The sequence below is a fragment of the Colletotrichum navitas genome (assembly GCF_030913465.1).
Source record: "Colletotrichum navitas strain CBS 125086 chromosome Unknown LY79scaffold_16, whole genome shotgun sequence".
In the NCBI taxonomy this organism is placed as follows: Eukaryota; Fungi; Ascomycota; class Sordariomycetes; order Glomerellales; family Glomerellaceae; genus Colletotrichum; species Colletotrichum navitas.
Genome location: NW_026850562.1, coordinates 122,493 through 137,818, shown reverse-complemented (window position 1 = coordinate 137,818; position 15,326 = coordinate 122,493). Strand labels below are relative to the sequence as shown.

Here is a 15,326-nt window from a genome sequence, read left to right as displayed (position 1 = left end):
AAGCGCGTCTTCGGACCATCCCTCCCCACCGCGATCACCGGCGCGTTTCGCTCCATTGCTAAAGTGCCAGTGTGCTAATGTGGAAGTAAGTGGCCCTGTCTCGCTTCTCTCTTTTCCACTTCCAGACCTTGCAAACATACGGTCCACAATGGGATAAGTCAGGTCCAGCCCTCTTTTTTTACTCCTCCCTCTCTAAAACTTCTCACTATTTGTAATGGTGACATGGGCTGATGTAGCCGCTTGCGTTCCACCCCGGCACATCAGCCAGGCAACACGATGTCATGACTAGGAAACCAAGAATTAAAAAAAAAAAAGTTGCTCTATTGTCCCAACGACCCGAGACCTCAAGAGCTTCGGCCGGGCTCGGCGCGTCTCCACTCGCTCCAGTTTCCGGCAATTTCCTCGATCTGTCGACCGCCCACCTTTCTGCTGGTTTCGTCCTCGGTGTTACGACTCGACGCGTTTCCCCACCGTCCCCTGGTTATCAGATCAGATCAGATAAAACCGAATACGTCCAAGCTCCGTTCTGCGGAACCCAGGCGGTCCTCCGAGACTTCACAGCCATGCCATCTCATCTAAGCATTGACAAATCCTGACTGGGCGTGACTCTGGGCTTCTGGTCGATATGCTGAAGCGGGTTTACAGATTCATCATCATCGCGCTGATCGTCCTTTAACTGTCGGGCACGGACTTCGGTTTCGATCAGTCCGGGTGTCACGCATACGTCAAGGCTGTTTGTGCATATGTTCCATTAATCATCTATGAGTGTAACAACTAACGCGAAGTGGGTATGTCAAATGAAAATGTATCGCTTCGTGTTCGTGCCCAGTCGTCCAGTCATTCGTAAATAAGACGCGCCTGAAGATGGGCGTCGTAGAACAGCTTTGAAGCGTCGGCCCCCCAGCAAAGCAGGAAGAAAAAGCCAATACTGCGAAGCATTGTCAAGGCGCCTAACATACAGAGCTGTCTGCACCGGCCCTTCGGCTCGTACAAGTCAATATAATCATCTCCTCGACTTTCGGGGTCCTGGCCTATCGGTAGGGTCGCGGGCTGACTCGATATCATCGACCCTCGACCGACTAAACCCGAACCAGCCTCGACCCCGTTCGTCTCTAACCGCGGCGTTGGCCGGCGCAGCTGGGGCGCGTCCATTGTATGAGTGCTGACGACTCGACGACATGCGTCCATTGCGAGACGGCTCCCGGCTGACATACCCGGGCGGCGTGCGGTCTCCTTGCAAGCGATCCCACTCATCAGCGTCGCTCGGGTCAACCGCTGGAATGGGTGCTCCGCTGCGGCCCAAATTCTTCTTTCCCTTCTCGCGAAGATACTCCTCGAGGACAATGGCGTTCTTGGTGTTGGCGCGGAAAGCCGCGTCGGCCACATCCCCTACCAAGGGTACAAGACCGATGACGAAATCGATTATGATGTTAAACATCATCTTGGATTTGACCGAATTTGGGAGTCCACCTTCGACCTTTGAGCAGGTTCTGAACACCATCATGGCCATGAAAGCATCAAGAACGTCCCCAATGCTAGACGGAATGTGGCGTCAGTAGATGTCGACAGGCTGCCAAGAGGATTGTGGGGTGAATGGTGCGACAGGGGATGAGTTGTACTCACGCAGGAATCAGGCCGATGACGCTGCCCCATCCAAATTTGACACCACAACAAGTGAACAACGACTGATCGAGACGATAGGCTCGACGCTTGACCTTTGTCAAAACTTCTCCGTCTTTCTTTGAGATCCCTGGCGGCAGAGCCTTTCTGCGCCTCTTGACCTTGCCGGTGGGGGTGCCATCAAGCCTGGTGGCAGGAACGGTCTCGAAGTAGGGATCCTGGTAATGAGGTCAGTTACAGTCACTGACAAAAGCGCGTCGTTCAGGTAAAATGACATACCTCGCGGCCGAAGTTGTTCTCCACCTTCTCTGCCAGAATCTTTTTGCTGATCCATTTCGCAATAAGACCTGCCATGTTTGCAACGGTGTCGTTGATGGATCGCAGGTGAGTGCCGAAGTCTCGAACTAAATAGCTGCGCGACAATGCGCTTCCCAGTCACTCGTTGTAATGAGTGACGTATCGAGACAGCTAGAGACGGCCGTTTGTCTTAGGAGGGCGCCGTGTAAGTCGGTAGCGTTTCGGTGCCGTTAAAACAAAGTAACTATCTGCAATAGATGTGAAAGGTGACTGTGGGGAGGAACAAGAACTCCCAAGCCGGCTGCGGCAACTGGGCGAGGAATTATAAGAAAAATGAGAACCATGGCTATGCAAGGTCCGAGTCACTCCAGTAAAAAGTTGCCTCTTTTTCCCTACGTAACATACAGTAGGAACGTCTTCAAAGCCGTTCTGCCAAATTCCTGTTTTGACATGTCAGGGGACCATTCGGCGGCCATGATGTAATTCAGTCGGTCACTGCACGCCAATGCACTCTACACGCTTCCGAGAGGCCTCTTCAGTGGGGCACTGACAGGCTAGACCGCTGTGTTTCACATCATGCTGCAGCGGATAGGCGGCTGGGCTCCAATAAGCGTGCAAGCGACCCAACCGGGGTGCAATGGCTTGGATGGAAAAACTTCAGCAGCATGGGACTCGCTGGGATGGCGCCGCTCGAACAATCTGCTCTCTTCAGCCGGACAGCGTCGGCATTGACAGTGAAGCTTAGCCACGTAAGTGTGGCAAGTGACTTACACAGCCACATCGTGGCTGAGTACTTCTCCCGATTTCTTTCGGCCTTTCTTCGATACCTCGACCTCTCGGGTGTTTTCCAGCTCAGGATGAACGGGGAATGGGTTAGAAGAGATTGGGGGGACTTGCTTGCTGAGCCAGATGCTTAGTGCCTCTCCAAGCAAAGGCGGCGTAGTATACACTATGGCTGGCAAGGACCGGTCGAGGCCAGACGGAAGCGACGTGCTGATCTGATGTGCTTACATAGTAACAAGCTGGAGAATTGGGCTGCTGTACCACAACAGTTCCGACTCGAGCTCGATGCGCACTGTAGAATCTTTCATGATGCCGACAACATAGACAGTGCGATTTTGAACAGGACTTAGCTAAGGAGGGTGTGGTCCAATCATGAGCCACACAGCGTGTGCCACGTTCGTCCCACTTTCCTGCGGAGGCTTCCGACGCCAACCTGACCGTAGCCTCCACTGCCCAAGCCAGCTAGCTGCCTTGTCTGCCATCGTCAACACAGAAGGCACTTCGTCGTTTCTATCCTCCAACCACCAAAACCCACCATCCCGAGAGAGGCCGCTCGTGAACGTGTTCGCATCCCAACCTCCCCCGAGATACACAATAAGCTTTAGCCACGCTTCAACTGTCATTCCAATCCAGCCCACTGGACCACCCGCCGTTCCCGATTTCCTTGTAGCAGGCGCGTTCCGGTCGCAAGAGGGGAATCTTTGAGCCTGACCGAACCCAAGCCTCTTACTCCGTACCATGCCATCGCCGTTCCTCGCCTTGAAACCAACTCATACTTCTCGCCAGGACCTCCTTCCCGCCGTCACTGCAGTGCCAGGAACAGGCGACTAAATCACATTTCAAATACCTTTGTGGTGGACATGTTGCTAGCCATCGCGCAAAATGGCCGAAGAAAAGATGCAGCTAGAAGACTGTTGGTTACCCCACACTCCAGACGGCTGGCCGAGGCATAGCTACCTTCAGCCTTGCACCCTCACACCTTGTTGTTAACTTGCAACACGGCTGACGCAATTGATAGGGTTGGACGACCTGTGTGTTCGCTTCATCATCAACTTGCCTGAAGAAGACCTGTCGTCCGTTGCACGCATTTGCTTCCAAATCGAAGAAGCACAATGGTTCTACGAAGACTTCGTCCGCCCGCTCGATCCCACGCTCCCCTCCATGACCCTTAGAAGCTTCAGTCTCCGCATCTTCCAGCATTGTCCGCTGTTGGCGCCGTTTTCGGTCGAGAACCACACGAAAGCCTTTGAAGAATTCTTGCAGTACAAGACGAGAGTACCCGTAAGGGGAGCCATTCTGCTCAATGAGGCAATGGATTCGACTATATTGGTTAAGGGCTGGAAGAAGGGAGCAAACTGGAGTTTCCCTCGTGGAAAGATCAACAAGGACGAAGATGATCTTGAATGCGCCGTTCGCGAGGTCTACGAGGAAACCGGCTACGACTTGCACGCCGCTGGCCTGGTTCCTGAGAACAGAGGTGACGTCAAATATATCGAGGTCACCATGAGAGAGCAGCAACTGAGGCTCTACGTTTTCCGCAACGTACCAATGGACACTCATTTTCAGCCGCGGACGAGGAAAGAGATCAGCAAGATTCAGTGGTACAAGCTCTCTGAGCTTCCTGCGTTCCGGAAGAAGGGGAACCAGCCCCAGAATGATGCCACTGCTGCTGCCAACGCCAACAAATTCTACATGGTCGCACCTTTCCTAGTCCCTCTCAAAAAATGGGTTGTGCAACAGAAAAGGAAGGACGCCGTCAAGGCTGCCAACGAGGCGCATTTCAACCCCTACTCGCTTCATGAGGAGCCCGTCACCGAGGACGATGTTTGGCAGACGGAACCTACCACCGATGTTTCGAACCGAACGCCGGGTATCGACACCCTCGAGGGTGCAACGCAGGAACTGCAACGACTTTTGAAAGTCCAGCCAACGGCCGCACAGGTAGCTTCGAAGCCTGCATCCCCAGATGTGGGCTCGGACAAGGGCGCGTCGTTGCTCGCTATTCTCCAGGCCAAGAACCAGGCTGCTACTCAGCTTCCTCGGACGCCCCTCGATCACACCACCAGAGAGGCATCGCAACCACACAGTCCTCACGGCCAGCACCACCCCAAGCAACGGGCGCCTCTGGAAAGCTACCAACCTCCGCCAGGCTTCCCCGTCGTGCCAGACGGAACACCGCAGTCGTGGGCATTTGGTCAGCCTGGCAAGACTGAGCCGGTTCTCTCTCAAGCCAGACATCATGATTCGCCGGTGATGGGTGCCCCTGCGTACATGCCGCAGCCGCCATTGAGGCACCCGCAACCCCTGCCTCCCCAAGTCCAACAGACTCTCTTGGGCAGAGGCGGGTTTGCTGACACTACCCCACCACCGCCCCCTAAGCACGCGCAGGGAACTGTTAACCAGTCCATGGCCAATGCGCAGTTCCAGCACGCGCATATTCAACACCAAAACCAGAACTTGTTGTATCAAACTAAGCCTCCTAGCAGTCAACTCTCCAACCACTCGATGGCGCTGTTGGGAGTTCTCAAGTCAGAGACGAGATCAAACATCCCAGAAAGCACTCAACATACTGGCCCGCAGCCATTCGGAGCCACAACCTCGGAGCATGGTCAGCAATTTGGCGGTATTCATGGGCATGGAGGTGCTCAGGTGTATAACCAACTGCCTCATTTGCCACTTTCCAACGGCGGGCCCGCACAGCACCAACACAGCCCAGGCATAAACTCGCGCGTTCAACAGCCCGGTGACCCGGCGCATAGATCTACTCTCTTACAAATGTTCAAGAAACCTGAAATCAGCTCGCCGCCTGCAAACCAGCTCGCTGAGCTGCCTGCAAATACCGCAAGCGCCGCTCTCATGAAGGGTATATCAATGGTCAAAAACGCCAATCAGGGCACCCTTAGCCCCATTATTCAGAACCGTGGGACTCTGCCCATTTCGAGTAGTCCTCTTAGCAGACCCCCTCAGGGCGTCTCAGACCTTGCCTCGCAACTTCCTCTCCAATCCCTCTCACTTCAAACACAAACTGGCAGACACGAAGATCGAAGCCCTCAGCCTATTGGGGAATATAGCTCAGGGAACCTTGATGGCAGGGTTCCGTATCACCAAGGCATGAACAACCACGCCGTTACTTACAGCCACCAGTCGCCACAGATTCTTCAACGAGCGGAAAACTTGAACAAGCCAGGTGGACCTCGGGCGCCTGCTATGGCCTCGATATTTGGTGCAGCTGACGTGGACAAGCCTGCTAGCCTGGCCAGCCCTCCCGCGGCGTCAGCTCTTCCGGCGCCTGACTCTCTGCAGCAGAAGCCACAAATGTCTACAGAGCAGAGACAGAAGCTTCTCTCGCTTTTTGGCAAACCTCAGTCGCCAAACCCTGGTCCTGTATTTGGTCTGGAAGACAAGGGAAAGGCCAGGGAGATAGCGCCATCTGACGGCGCCATGCGTTCGCGGGTGGCGTCTCTTGCCTCTGCAAGCGGACAAGGTGCCCCGGATGGCTTGTCCGAGGCCCGTCGCGGCAGCCAAACCCCAATATCTCCAGCGGACCGGAGTTTCTTGCTCGGCTACCTAGCATCAGTGGCAAATAATGCCAAGTAGGGCTGATTGGGTTGTCTGAACGACAACCAGGCAGGCAGACTTGGTTGTTGAGGAGTTCATCGCGGGGTATCCCGGGAGTACATGCTTTTAGTGAATTGTATCTTTGTGTTTTCGGTATTGCATTGCGACGGGTTCGTGGGTTTGACAACGCGCCTGCGTTGGTAAATCATTGCTTGGGGGACAGGGTCAAGGTGCAGGATGGGATATTCAAGCAGGAGACGTTATACCCTGGAATGTACCCAGCTTGCCAATCTTGCCACGGTAATTGGGACCAAATACTCTGAGTAATTGTATGCGCCTTTGACACAAAAGATCCTGGCATCTGGGGAATGCTGCTGACGCCCAAGTACAATACATGTTCTGACTCGAGTTTCGCCCCTGCATAATCTTCTGTCTTCTGTCCCGCTTGGTGGTGTGATATATCTTAAGCCGCCCGCACCGGTCTGGATGCTGGCCCAGGGATACCTGTCGAATCGTTCTCGGTAAGGCATTCTCATGGCTGGTCTGACAGTACATGGGAATAGGTCACCCTACGTCTATGCTGTTTTCCGAGCACTCTTTGTCCACTGCCAACTAATCTCGACATAGAACACAGGTAGGAAGGCTGAGAAGCGAGGCAACAGCTTGGTTGGGGACATAGGAGTAGATACATTAAATCGGAGTTACCTTCTTGCCTGTGTCGCCTCCTTTTCTCATCACAAGATTGAGCGCCGACTATCCTTGTGTGCAAGATACGCTACTGACACCATTTGATCACGAGGCGAGGTTGTGTATGTGACGCTTTGGGCCCTTATGCTCAAATTGAAAAGAGAGAGAACAAAGATATAAACACTTCTAGTGTCAACAACCAACTTTCGGCGGCGAGACCATTAAGTACTTATTCATCAGTAGAAACGACTTTTGAACTCCTAGTTGGAGGTCAAGATGAAAGCATATCACAAACTCTCGCTCGGCGGCTTTGGTGGGGTCTTCCAACGGCAAGCGAGCTTTCAAAGGGAATGTCTTTTCACCGCCTCCCCAGATGCCCTCTTCATCCCGCCAATGACAATCGACGTTTTGGGATTCGGAAAGGTCGCCGTCGTGACCGGGTGTGGTTTGAGCGTCAGTCTAGCGTGTGCACAGCTTCTCCTGGCGCACCAATGCCAAGTTTGCGGGCTTGATGCGCGGACTTTTAGCTAGGGGCTAATCCAAAAGGCGGATCACGGCCAGCTCTACTTCTGCCACGGGGACTTCACGAAGCTTGGTGCGTGTGACGACGGTATGTATGCGGTGATCGCCTCATTGGCCTTGCTGAACAGTCCTTGGGCTGGGGGAAAGCTCCAAAGGGGACGGTAGTAGGAAATGCTCTCCAGGCTGACGGGGGTTCAAGAAGCCAGATCGACTTGCTCGTCAACGTTGCGGGCGTCTTGGATAACCGGAGCGTGGCCTGGCGCTCCACAAGGAAGGCATACGGGGGTGTAATGCCATGCTACCCGGCTGCGTGGACTCGCAGATCGGAAAGGCTATCGCGTCGGGCGGCGGGGACGAGTATGACGCCGAGGCCTACACATAGGTAGAACCCGTTCACGCGCTCCATATACAGGCAACCGAGTCAGCGCCCAACGTCACGCCCCTCCCGGAGACGGATCAGGCAAGGATAATCAATGGGTTAGTTTGCCCATCTACCAAGCTTGGAACATCCTCTGAGCGTTCCTTTGGCCTGATGTGATGGTCTGGGACGAAAGTGCTCCAGGACCTTGGTCTTGGTCATGGGTGTCGCCCCGGTGTTGCTGTGACTGGCTTGATGGCGGGAATATATGCTCAACCTTATTGTCTGAGCCGCCGGAACTTGGAAGCCTATACTCACGCGGAATTGTGACGAGTACCAAGCATGCTTTCCAGACCACAGATGTTACATGACTGGAGATGATTACGAGGGATAAAATAGCAATATGGCTGGTTGCTAGCCTCCGCTGGGCAGGCCTGGCCTGTAATGGGTGTTGACCTCAGTCTTGGATGGTAGCATTGCCTACATGGTTTTCAGCGTTATCCGAAGGCAGTACGTTGCGAGGAAGCAACGGCCAAGAGCACATTCTCGGTCAACATTCCACTATAATCTATAATTCGCTGGGAATCTTGCCCAGAAAGCCTACACGTCACGGGCCCGTTCGGGGAGCGAGATGAATACGTGTAATTGTCAAAAAGAGGGAACGAATAATGGCTGCAGGCAAATATAGACCCTCACAATCAGGCCTCGTAACCTCCAGCAGAGCAATCCTTAGATGAGATGGGCATACGAGCTGGAAGTCACTGGACGTAATGATTGACGAAGGCAATGCAACCCAACCCAAACTACCTGAACTTCCCTAGAGATTGCGTATAGGCCATGTAATGAAAGCCAATAGACAGAAAACAAAGGATACTCATAAGCATATTTTCAGCATCCTTCCCAGGAATCTATCAAGTGAATAAACTCGCAGACGCCCCATAACTGGCGAAGGAAAAAACTTTCAAGGAGCAAAGAATTCACATGTTCAGTCCGAGGGGTATTCCCAACTCCATTCTGTTATCCGGCAAGCATGACAGACGCCCTCCCCCCAACCCAGTGTAAGCCCGTGGGCTAAAAAAGAGCACAGATGGACTGGACAGCCTTCGTCCTTTGGTACAATTTCGAACATACAGACTGTCCTCGATGAAGGCTGTTATTGTTCGTCACACCATGATATCCATAGAAACTTGCGGATGATAACCCGGGGGAATATTCTCCTCGTCGTCATCGTTGGCGTCCAGTTTCAGAACCTCGAAGCGGTTCGCCATGGGATTCATGGGTTGCTTTGACGAAAGTACATAGGGCTGAACCCGATGAGTCTGGGTAACCTCCAAAGGCTGGGCACACTCGTCGACGTCCCACTCAACCCTAGATCTCTTGTACTTCCTGTGGCGATGTCAGCTTGCGGCTACTTCGGTGCAAGCGAGGACGTCAACCTACTGTCGACTCATCATGCAGGTCCGTGCAAACATAGCATTGTGAACTGAATTGGTACTAATGTGGCAGCTACCGCCGCTGAAGGTCACTTGAACGACGACCAGGTTATGGATATGCTCGAGGTCGTCACGAATGCCCTCTTCGGTGAGGCCCGGGTCGCATCGTCGGACTACAAGGTTGCGCGTGGCACCAATTCCGATCTTGCTTGCAACGTGACCTGGGAGAATGAACTGTCGTTCACTCCATCGGACGTCGACCTGGTATACTGGTTAGATCGGTATCTTTATAAATGGTGGGTGGAGGGCCCCACCCGCTTATGTCTGATATATAGGTCATGACGCCGGGTGTATTCAAGGAAGGCTCTGGCGTCCGAGGCATGCAAGAAAGATACCTGAGCAGAGCGGTCGTGTGTCCTTAGGAATATATCCAGCAACTGGCCACCTCGAACGACATCTGTCACATCGGCGTGAGCTGTTCCTTCGGCAAGGTTAGATATTAGAATGGTTCTTGTAGCCATTCTCTCAAATTGTGGCTGGACAGACAACCGAGCGTCCTCCTGGTGAACGAGTCCGTGCTCAGCCTCCATGGGGGAAGCTGTTGCTTCAGGTATGCCACGAGTGGTAGGCTCGTCATCGGCCCATCCCTGCTTGACAGATTGAGGAACGGAAAGCTTGCCGTTGTACGGTCCGCCTTGGGGACCCCGCACAGCAGTGACCGCTGTCACCTGAGGCTTGTGGATTGATCGTTGAGTGGCATCCTGAGGATCTGCAGAAGCGGGAGCGTCGGTTTGTTGCCTAGCACTGTCTTCGTCCCAGTTGGATTCGTCGCTAGTCAAGACCTAGATGTCCATTGCTTAGCTAGATATCGTTAATCGGGGCAAGATGTGGGGTCCCGACTTACAGCAAGGGTCTCTTCGGCGACACCACCACGCATGAGGTTGCGGCGTAAGTTTGCTTATCAAAAGTCAGTTCCGAGTAGATATTCGACATCGCTTGCGGTTCTCAGCTGTGTGAAAGGCAGGGTGGGTTTCATACAGAATTCCCGAGCGGCTTTGACAAGGGTATCATACTCGACGCGGGCAATAGTAATAGTAGGATGAGCCGAAGGAATATCATCTCCAGCATGCTAACACAGGCTATGTCAGCTTCCGAATGTCACAAAGACAAGGAATATTCCATCAAAGCTAAGACGCCACGGAACGCACAGACTGGACCCTGCGGAAGTGGTCAGCTTCTCTCAAGCTCTCTCATCGGCCTCACTCACAGCGGCGCGTACGCCAACTCGGGCCAACTTCAAGTGGGTTGTGGGGTAGGTCTTACCTTCCGATAAGGGTGTCAAGATAGGTGCGGTCAATAGACACCGTAGTACCTATGAAGGACGCCATGGCTTTCCGCATAAAAAACGGCAAAATCAGGTTGGCCGAGAGGTTGAAGTGAAGAGGTTGTTTGTTGCGCCACTGTGAAGTCGACGACGGCAGGTCCAACACTCAACCCAGGTGAAGCAAGCACCTGGACGGGCGTTCCTTAGGTACCTAGGTACCTATGTACCTACCTAGGTATCTTAGCAAGCTGGGGCTTCACTGGGTTATCGATAAGCTTATCACCAGTGCGGCCCTGCTCATCGACGAATTCGGAATACCCCACTTCTCTTACCTGTGGCTCAACTCCAGGCCAGTTCCCAGCGACGGAAGCAATGCGGGTGGTCCCTGAGCCGGCACGATCATCCGACGGGAAGGCTCAAGTCGTCCAAACTCTTCTCTTGTTCATCAAACCCAGTAGAGAGGCACCACAGATGATATGGTGCAAGACTACAAACGATGCCCCTGAATGATAGTTGTGGTCTTTACGGGCAGCAACTTGCTTTTGCTTATTGGGACATTGTCCGGGGACTCCCACAACTGCATCTGGCGCTGAAGTCTCGTCACAAAATGACCAACCAACGCTGGGCCAATCCACGGCTTTGGACTGTGCTGTGCATACGCGTACTTCCATTCCGGCCTGTAGTGTAACGAATGGTACGGTACACTGATCGGGGGCTCGTTTTTTGAGACATGAGCGGCTGGCAAATTCGCCGAATAGGGTAAAACCCAGCCCCTATTCTAATATTGATGCGAATCGGATTGCATTTTGAGGTTGAAGGCGGGCAGCCATTCGGGTGATACAGACCCAGCGTTGCTTACCTCTCCGCCCCAACGTCCGTATTTTTTCAACTTGCTGCAACGGCCCTGGGAAGACAAGCACAGCACTATTAGTCACGAAAATGCGCAACGAAGAGGAACGTGCTGCGTGTATGTCTCGGATGGCAGCGACGCGTATTGATAGTATCCGATCGGCACTCTGGTTGTGATTCGGTATTTAGCCTGTACACTAATACTTTCCTACACATCACTCAACCTCATCACTCTATGTATTAAACATATTTCTCACTAACTCCAGCCCTAATACTAACCTCAAATCCATCTTTCTGTCTTCTTCTTCTTCCTCTTCTAAAGCTCAATTGCATTTCTCCTCTAGTTTCTAGAGAGTGTATTTAATGACGTAAAGGAGTCAAGGTAGGGGAAACGTTAGTGCACTCTGTGGTAAAAGCTTTGACTTCTCTGTATGGTGCTCTTGCTAAAAGCAGTTAGATACGGGCCACATGCGAGATGCACTCCTCGTTGGGACGCTGGATGATCTTAGGTTGTTCAGCTTACTGGTGTAGCAACCGTTGGTGAGGTTCCGCAAACGGGAGACCGTTTGCCGTACAAAGCTGGGAAGTCCCGGTGTTCAGGTGACGGGTAGCCAGGGGTCACGATGTGTGAAATCCCGGCTTCGAACGTCGATCCCAGCAGGACGGGCCAATTCATCAAATGGCTCGTGAACAAGTTGCACCAAACTCCACGTGCTCTGACGCTCGCTTGCGCGGTTGCTTTGCAACAGCCCGTACCGTGTACAAAGGTGAGCAAGGCAAGCTCGGCTCTGTACGGGCATGATGTGCATCTTAAACCTGCTGAAGGTTGATGCAAGTGGGCCAAGAGCACCATATGTTACTCTATGCAGTGCCCGGCACAATGGGTGCATGCCGGTCCAGATGTCCAGACACGCAGGCAGGTTATGGAGCATCTGAGTCAAACCGATACGATGAGTTGGGCAAAGAGCATATGACTCTTGGCTGGGGTGTTACGGGCCACTAGCCGCTTGAAGTCCGAAGCCGAGGACATCTTGTGGGGGATATCGTCATGGGAAGCCTTACATAAGGTACCTAGGTAAGGCAGCCTGCAGTGGTGGGCCGTTCGCGCCGTGGAGTCGGGGTATCCGTGAGGGGTCTCGGTATTAACATATCTTAGTCCATTGAAAGAAGGCCAGAAGGAGGCCTGACAGAAGGCAACGGCGGCAGATGATTGACCATCGGCCTACCGGCTGGGGATGGGGCGTTCAACGTCGGGTTGTGAGGCTTTTCAGGAAAAGGAAATCATCGTCGGCATTCGCAAAGCCATGGCAGAGCGCGAGTCTCGCCACAGTTCCGAGTCCGTGGAGGCGCGCATGTGTCCCAGTACTTATTTTTAGAGGAGCGAAAGGCCAACACGAACGAGGGCGGGGGAGCTGGACCAGTGAGCAGTGTCACTAGTGGAGGAACGGGGGAGGAATACGATGCACCGGGTGGATCCCACCTCCTCAACCCGATGCACCAGGTCACCAAATCAGATCACTCCGCCCCCCTAGGTAGTCAGCCCTTGTATTCCACCAGGTACCTGAAGTGCACTGACAAGGCCCAGCGCTGTTGCAATGTGTAGCCATCCGAGTTTCCTCAAGGACTACGCTGCTGATTAGTCCACTGGTAAACGGCTTCAGACCATTGTCAAGGAGGAGGCGCGTTGTCTTGAGCCACTAAGAAGGATGTGGAGGGTGTGGGTGGCGGGTAGGGAGGCCGGAGAAGGGCCACGGCAGTCGCAGTGCCTCAAAGCCGTAGTGTACTACTAGAGGGGGGTTTGGGGAGGTTGGTGTTTGGGTGGGATTGGTGGGATGATGGGTTGTTTTCGTGCCTGAAGTTGCAGACTCTTCGTCCCGTGTTTTTCTTCACTTCCCGGCTGATGTTGACATAATTACAGCATTAAGTTGCTGCTGACTGGTCCGATGTTCTTTTCCCCCCAACTTGGGCTGTGTGTGTGTGCAGTGCCACCCATCCTTCCATGCATTGGTGCATGGCTCCAGCAGGCTCAGCCCCTGTTCCTTACCGCAAAGTACCGGTATGCTTCCAGTTTTGTTTTATTTTTCTTTATTTTTTCATTGTTTTTTGGTCATGATCCCGTCCGTCACTTACTGGCTCTCTCAGCTTGCCCCGTCCCCCTTAGAAGTCTGAGGGGTGCGTGTGCAAGTGACAAAGTGACTTGTTCCGTCGAGGGGATGCCTTGGTTGCTGTGGACCCACAGAACCTAATCAATCGGGGCCCCATCCACGTTCCCTCCTGAGCGTGTAGAGCCCCAAATTTCTCTCTCCTCCCATTCCAGCGCCTTCTCGCCCTTCCTTCGCTCTCTCTCCCCGATCCTGACCACTCCCCCTAACTCATGTGATTTGCTTCCCAGCAGCAGTCCGACGCCCTTCCCTCACGTCCGTTTTTGTTTGAATCCGGAACGTCGACACTCGCTTTGATCCAAACACCGCTCGTTTTCTTGTTATTATCAGAAGAGGAGGATATTCGAAGTGAAAAGAACAATTGCCCCCGGGTTTGGAGATCGACAAGTTAAAGAAAAAAAACACATCCCGGTACTACTATCACGAATTTGCACTTCGTGAAAAGGGGTGCCCGCGACTCGACTTAAACCCTCTTCGATCTACGACAATACAACCATTCGAACTCCTCTCAGAGACGGAATATCTTGTCCTCGATCGATTGCACTCGCTTGGTACCGTTTGTTTCCTTCCCGGTAAACAATCGACGACATCATTCCTCCAGGAACCTGGTTCACTCCTCAGTATTCCTCAAACCTCTAGGAATTCACTTCTTTCTTCAGAACCATGAAGGCCGTCCAGTCTCTCGCTCTTGGCCTCGCAGCCTTAACCCCTCTGGCTTCCGCCTGGCCCAGATGGCTTCCAGATGTCGATGCCCTGGTTGTGCGCCAGAACGACGAATCTTCCGGTATGTTGTGATACGTTGCCTCCATACCACTAGCCGCTCTGTGCGTGTGTCCTACACAGCTAACCTTGCTCCCCAGCTCCTGCCGCAACTCAAACTCCGGCCCCCCAATCAGGGGCTACGACAACACCAGAGGCTACGGGAACTGCAGAGGAGACGAAGACAGGCGGCGCCAAAACCACCAACCTCAACACCGCAAACCTCAACACCGCAAAGGGCTCCACAGAGACGGGTACTGGCACCAGCAAGCCAAAGCCGACCACCTTTGACGACACAGACCCTGCGGGTGCTGTTGTCATGATTACACCGGCACCTACGCAACAGGCTATAAACCTATACAAGATCGGAGACTACGTCACCTGGGGATGGAACTATACGAATCTTCAGGCCACGCCTACCGCCATCGACGTCCTTGTTTCCTGCTCTGCCATGGCCCAGACGTGGACGCTCACTCAGAACATGAGCTTTGCCCAACCCGCCTCTTTCACCTGGGACTCGAGCGTGCAAGCGTCTGACCCTTCGGCCCCGTTGCGCAATGATGAGTACACCCTCGTCATTTACGATGCCGAATCGAGCGTCAGCGCGACTCCAGCCGCCGGCTACTTGGGCGTCTCGAACAGCTTCAAGTTCGGCATGTACTTGCCCCAACAGTACACGCCTCTGAGCGAGTGGCATTGCGCAGTTTGCAAGTCGTCCGCGCCCTCTCTGAACAACAAGGCTGTCGGTATGGCTGTAGGCATGAGCATGATCACCGTAGCCAGCTTCACATGGTTCGTGACAGGACTCGGCATGTTCTGATGACGTGTTTTAATGACAAATTTTCCATATCTAATCTTTTGATTGAACATGTTCATTTTCTCTGAGGGGGAGGGTCTATCACAAGAGCGAGAACAAGAGTCAAGCGGTAATCATTAACGGCGGTCATTCACATACGGGCGGCGTTAAATGTCGA

At 53.3% G+C, this 15,326-nt stretch overlaps 4 protein-coding genes across 4 annotated transcripts; 2 read left to right on the top strand and 2 right to left on the bottom strand.

Annotated features, from left to right (window-relative positions):
- Positions 1-1,003: 1,003 nt before the first annotated feature.
- On the bottom strand, positions 1,004-1,974 carry LY79DRAFT_511205 (PH domain-containing protein; the record flags this gene model as incomplete). The annotated part of the gene is made up of 3 exons (XM_060554235.1): positions 1,004-1,535; positions 1,624-1,838; positions 1,900-1,974. 3 exons carry the CDS (start codon positions 1,972-1,974, stop codon positions 1,004-1,006), a joined length of 822 nt encoding a protein of 273 aa, XP_060416276.1.
- A 1,608-nt stretch (positions 1,975-3,582) lies between these two features.
- Positions 3,583-6,297, top strand: LY79DRAFT_511335 (uncharacterized protein; the record flags this gene model as incomplete). Its single annotated transcript, XM_060554255.1, has 2 exons — positions 3,583-3,613; positions 3,719-6,297. 2 exons carry the CDS (start codon positions 3,583-3,585, stop codon positions 6,295-6,297), a joined length of 2,610 nt encoding a protein of 869 aa, XP_060416275.1.
- Positions 6,298-8,988: 2,691 nt separating this feature from the next.
- Positions 8,989-10,646, bottom strand: LY79DRAFT_511301 (uncharacterized protein; the record flags this gene model as incomplete). Its single annotated transcript, XM_060554250.1, has 7 exons — positions 8,989-9,211; positions 9,266-9,519; positions 9,573-10,100; positions 10,163-10,215; positions 10,297-10,387; positions 10,467-10,476; positions 10,582-10,646. The coding sequence occupies 7 exons, from the start codon at positions 10,644-10,646 to the stop codon at positions 8,989-8,991; spliced, it is 1,224 nt and encodes a 407-aa protein (XP_060416274.1).
- A 3,610-nt stretch (positions 10,647-14,256) lies between these two features.
- Positions 14,257-15,172, top strand: LY79DRAFT_578036 (uncharacterized protein; the record flags this gene model as incomplete). The annotated part of the gene is made up of 2 exons (XM_060559931.1): positions 14,257-14,377; positions 14,454-15,172. The coding sequence occupies 2 exons, from the start codon at positions 14,257-14,259 to the stop codon at positions 15,170-15,172; spliced, it is 840 nt and encodes a 279-aa protein (XP_060416273.1).
- Between the last annotated feature and the right edge of the window lie 154 nt (positions 15,173-15,326).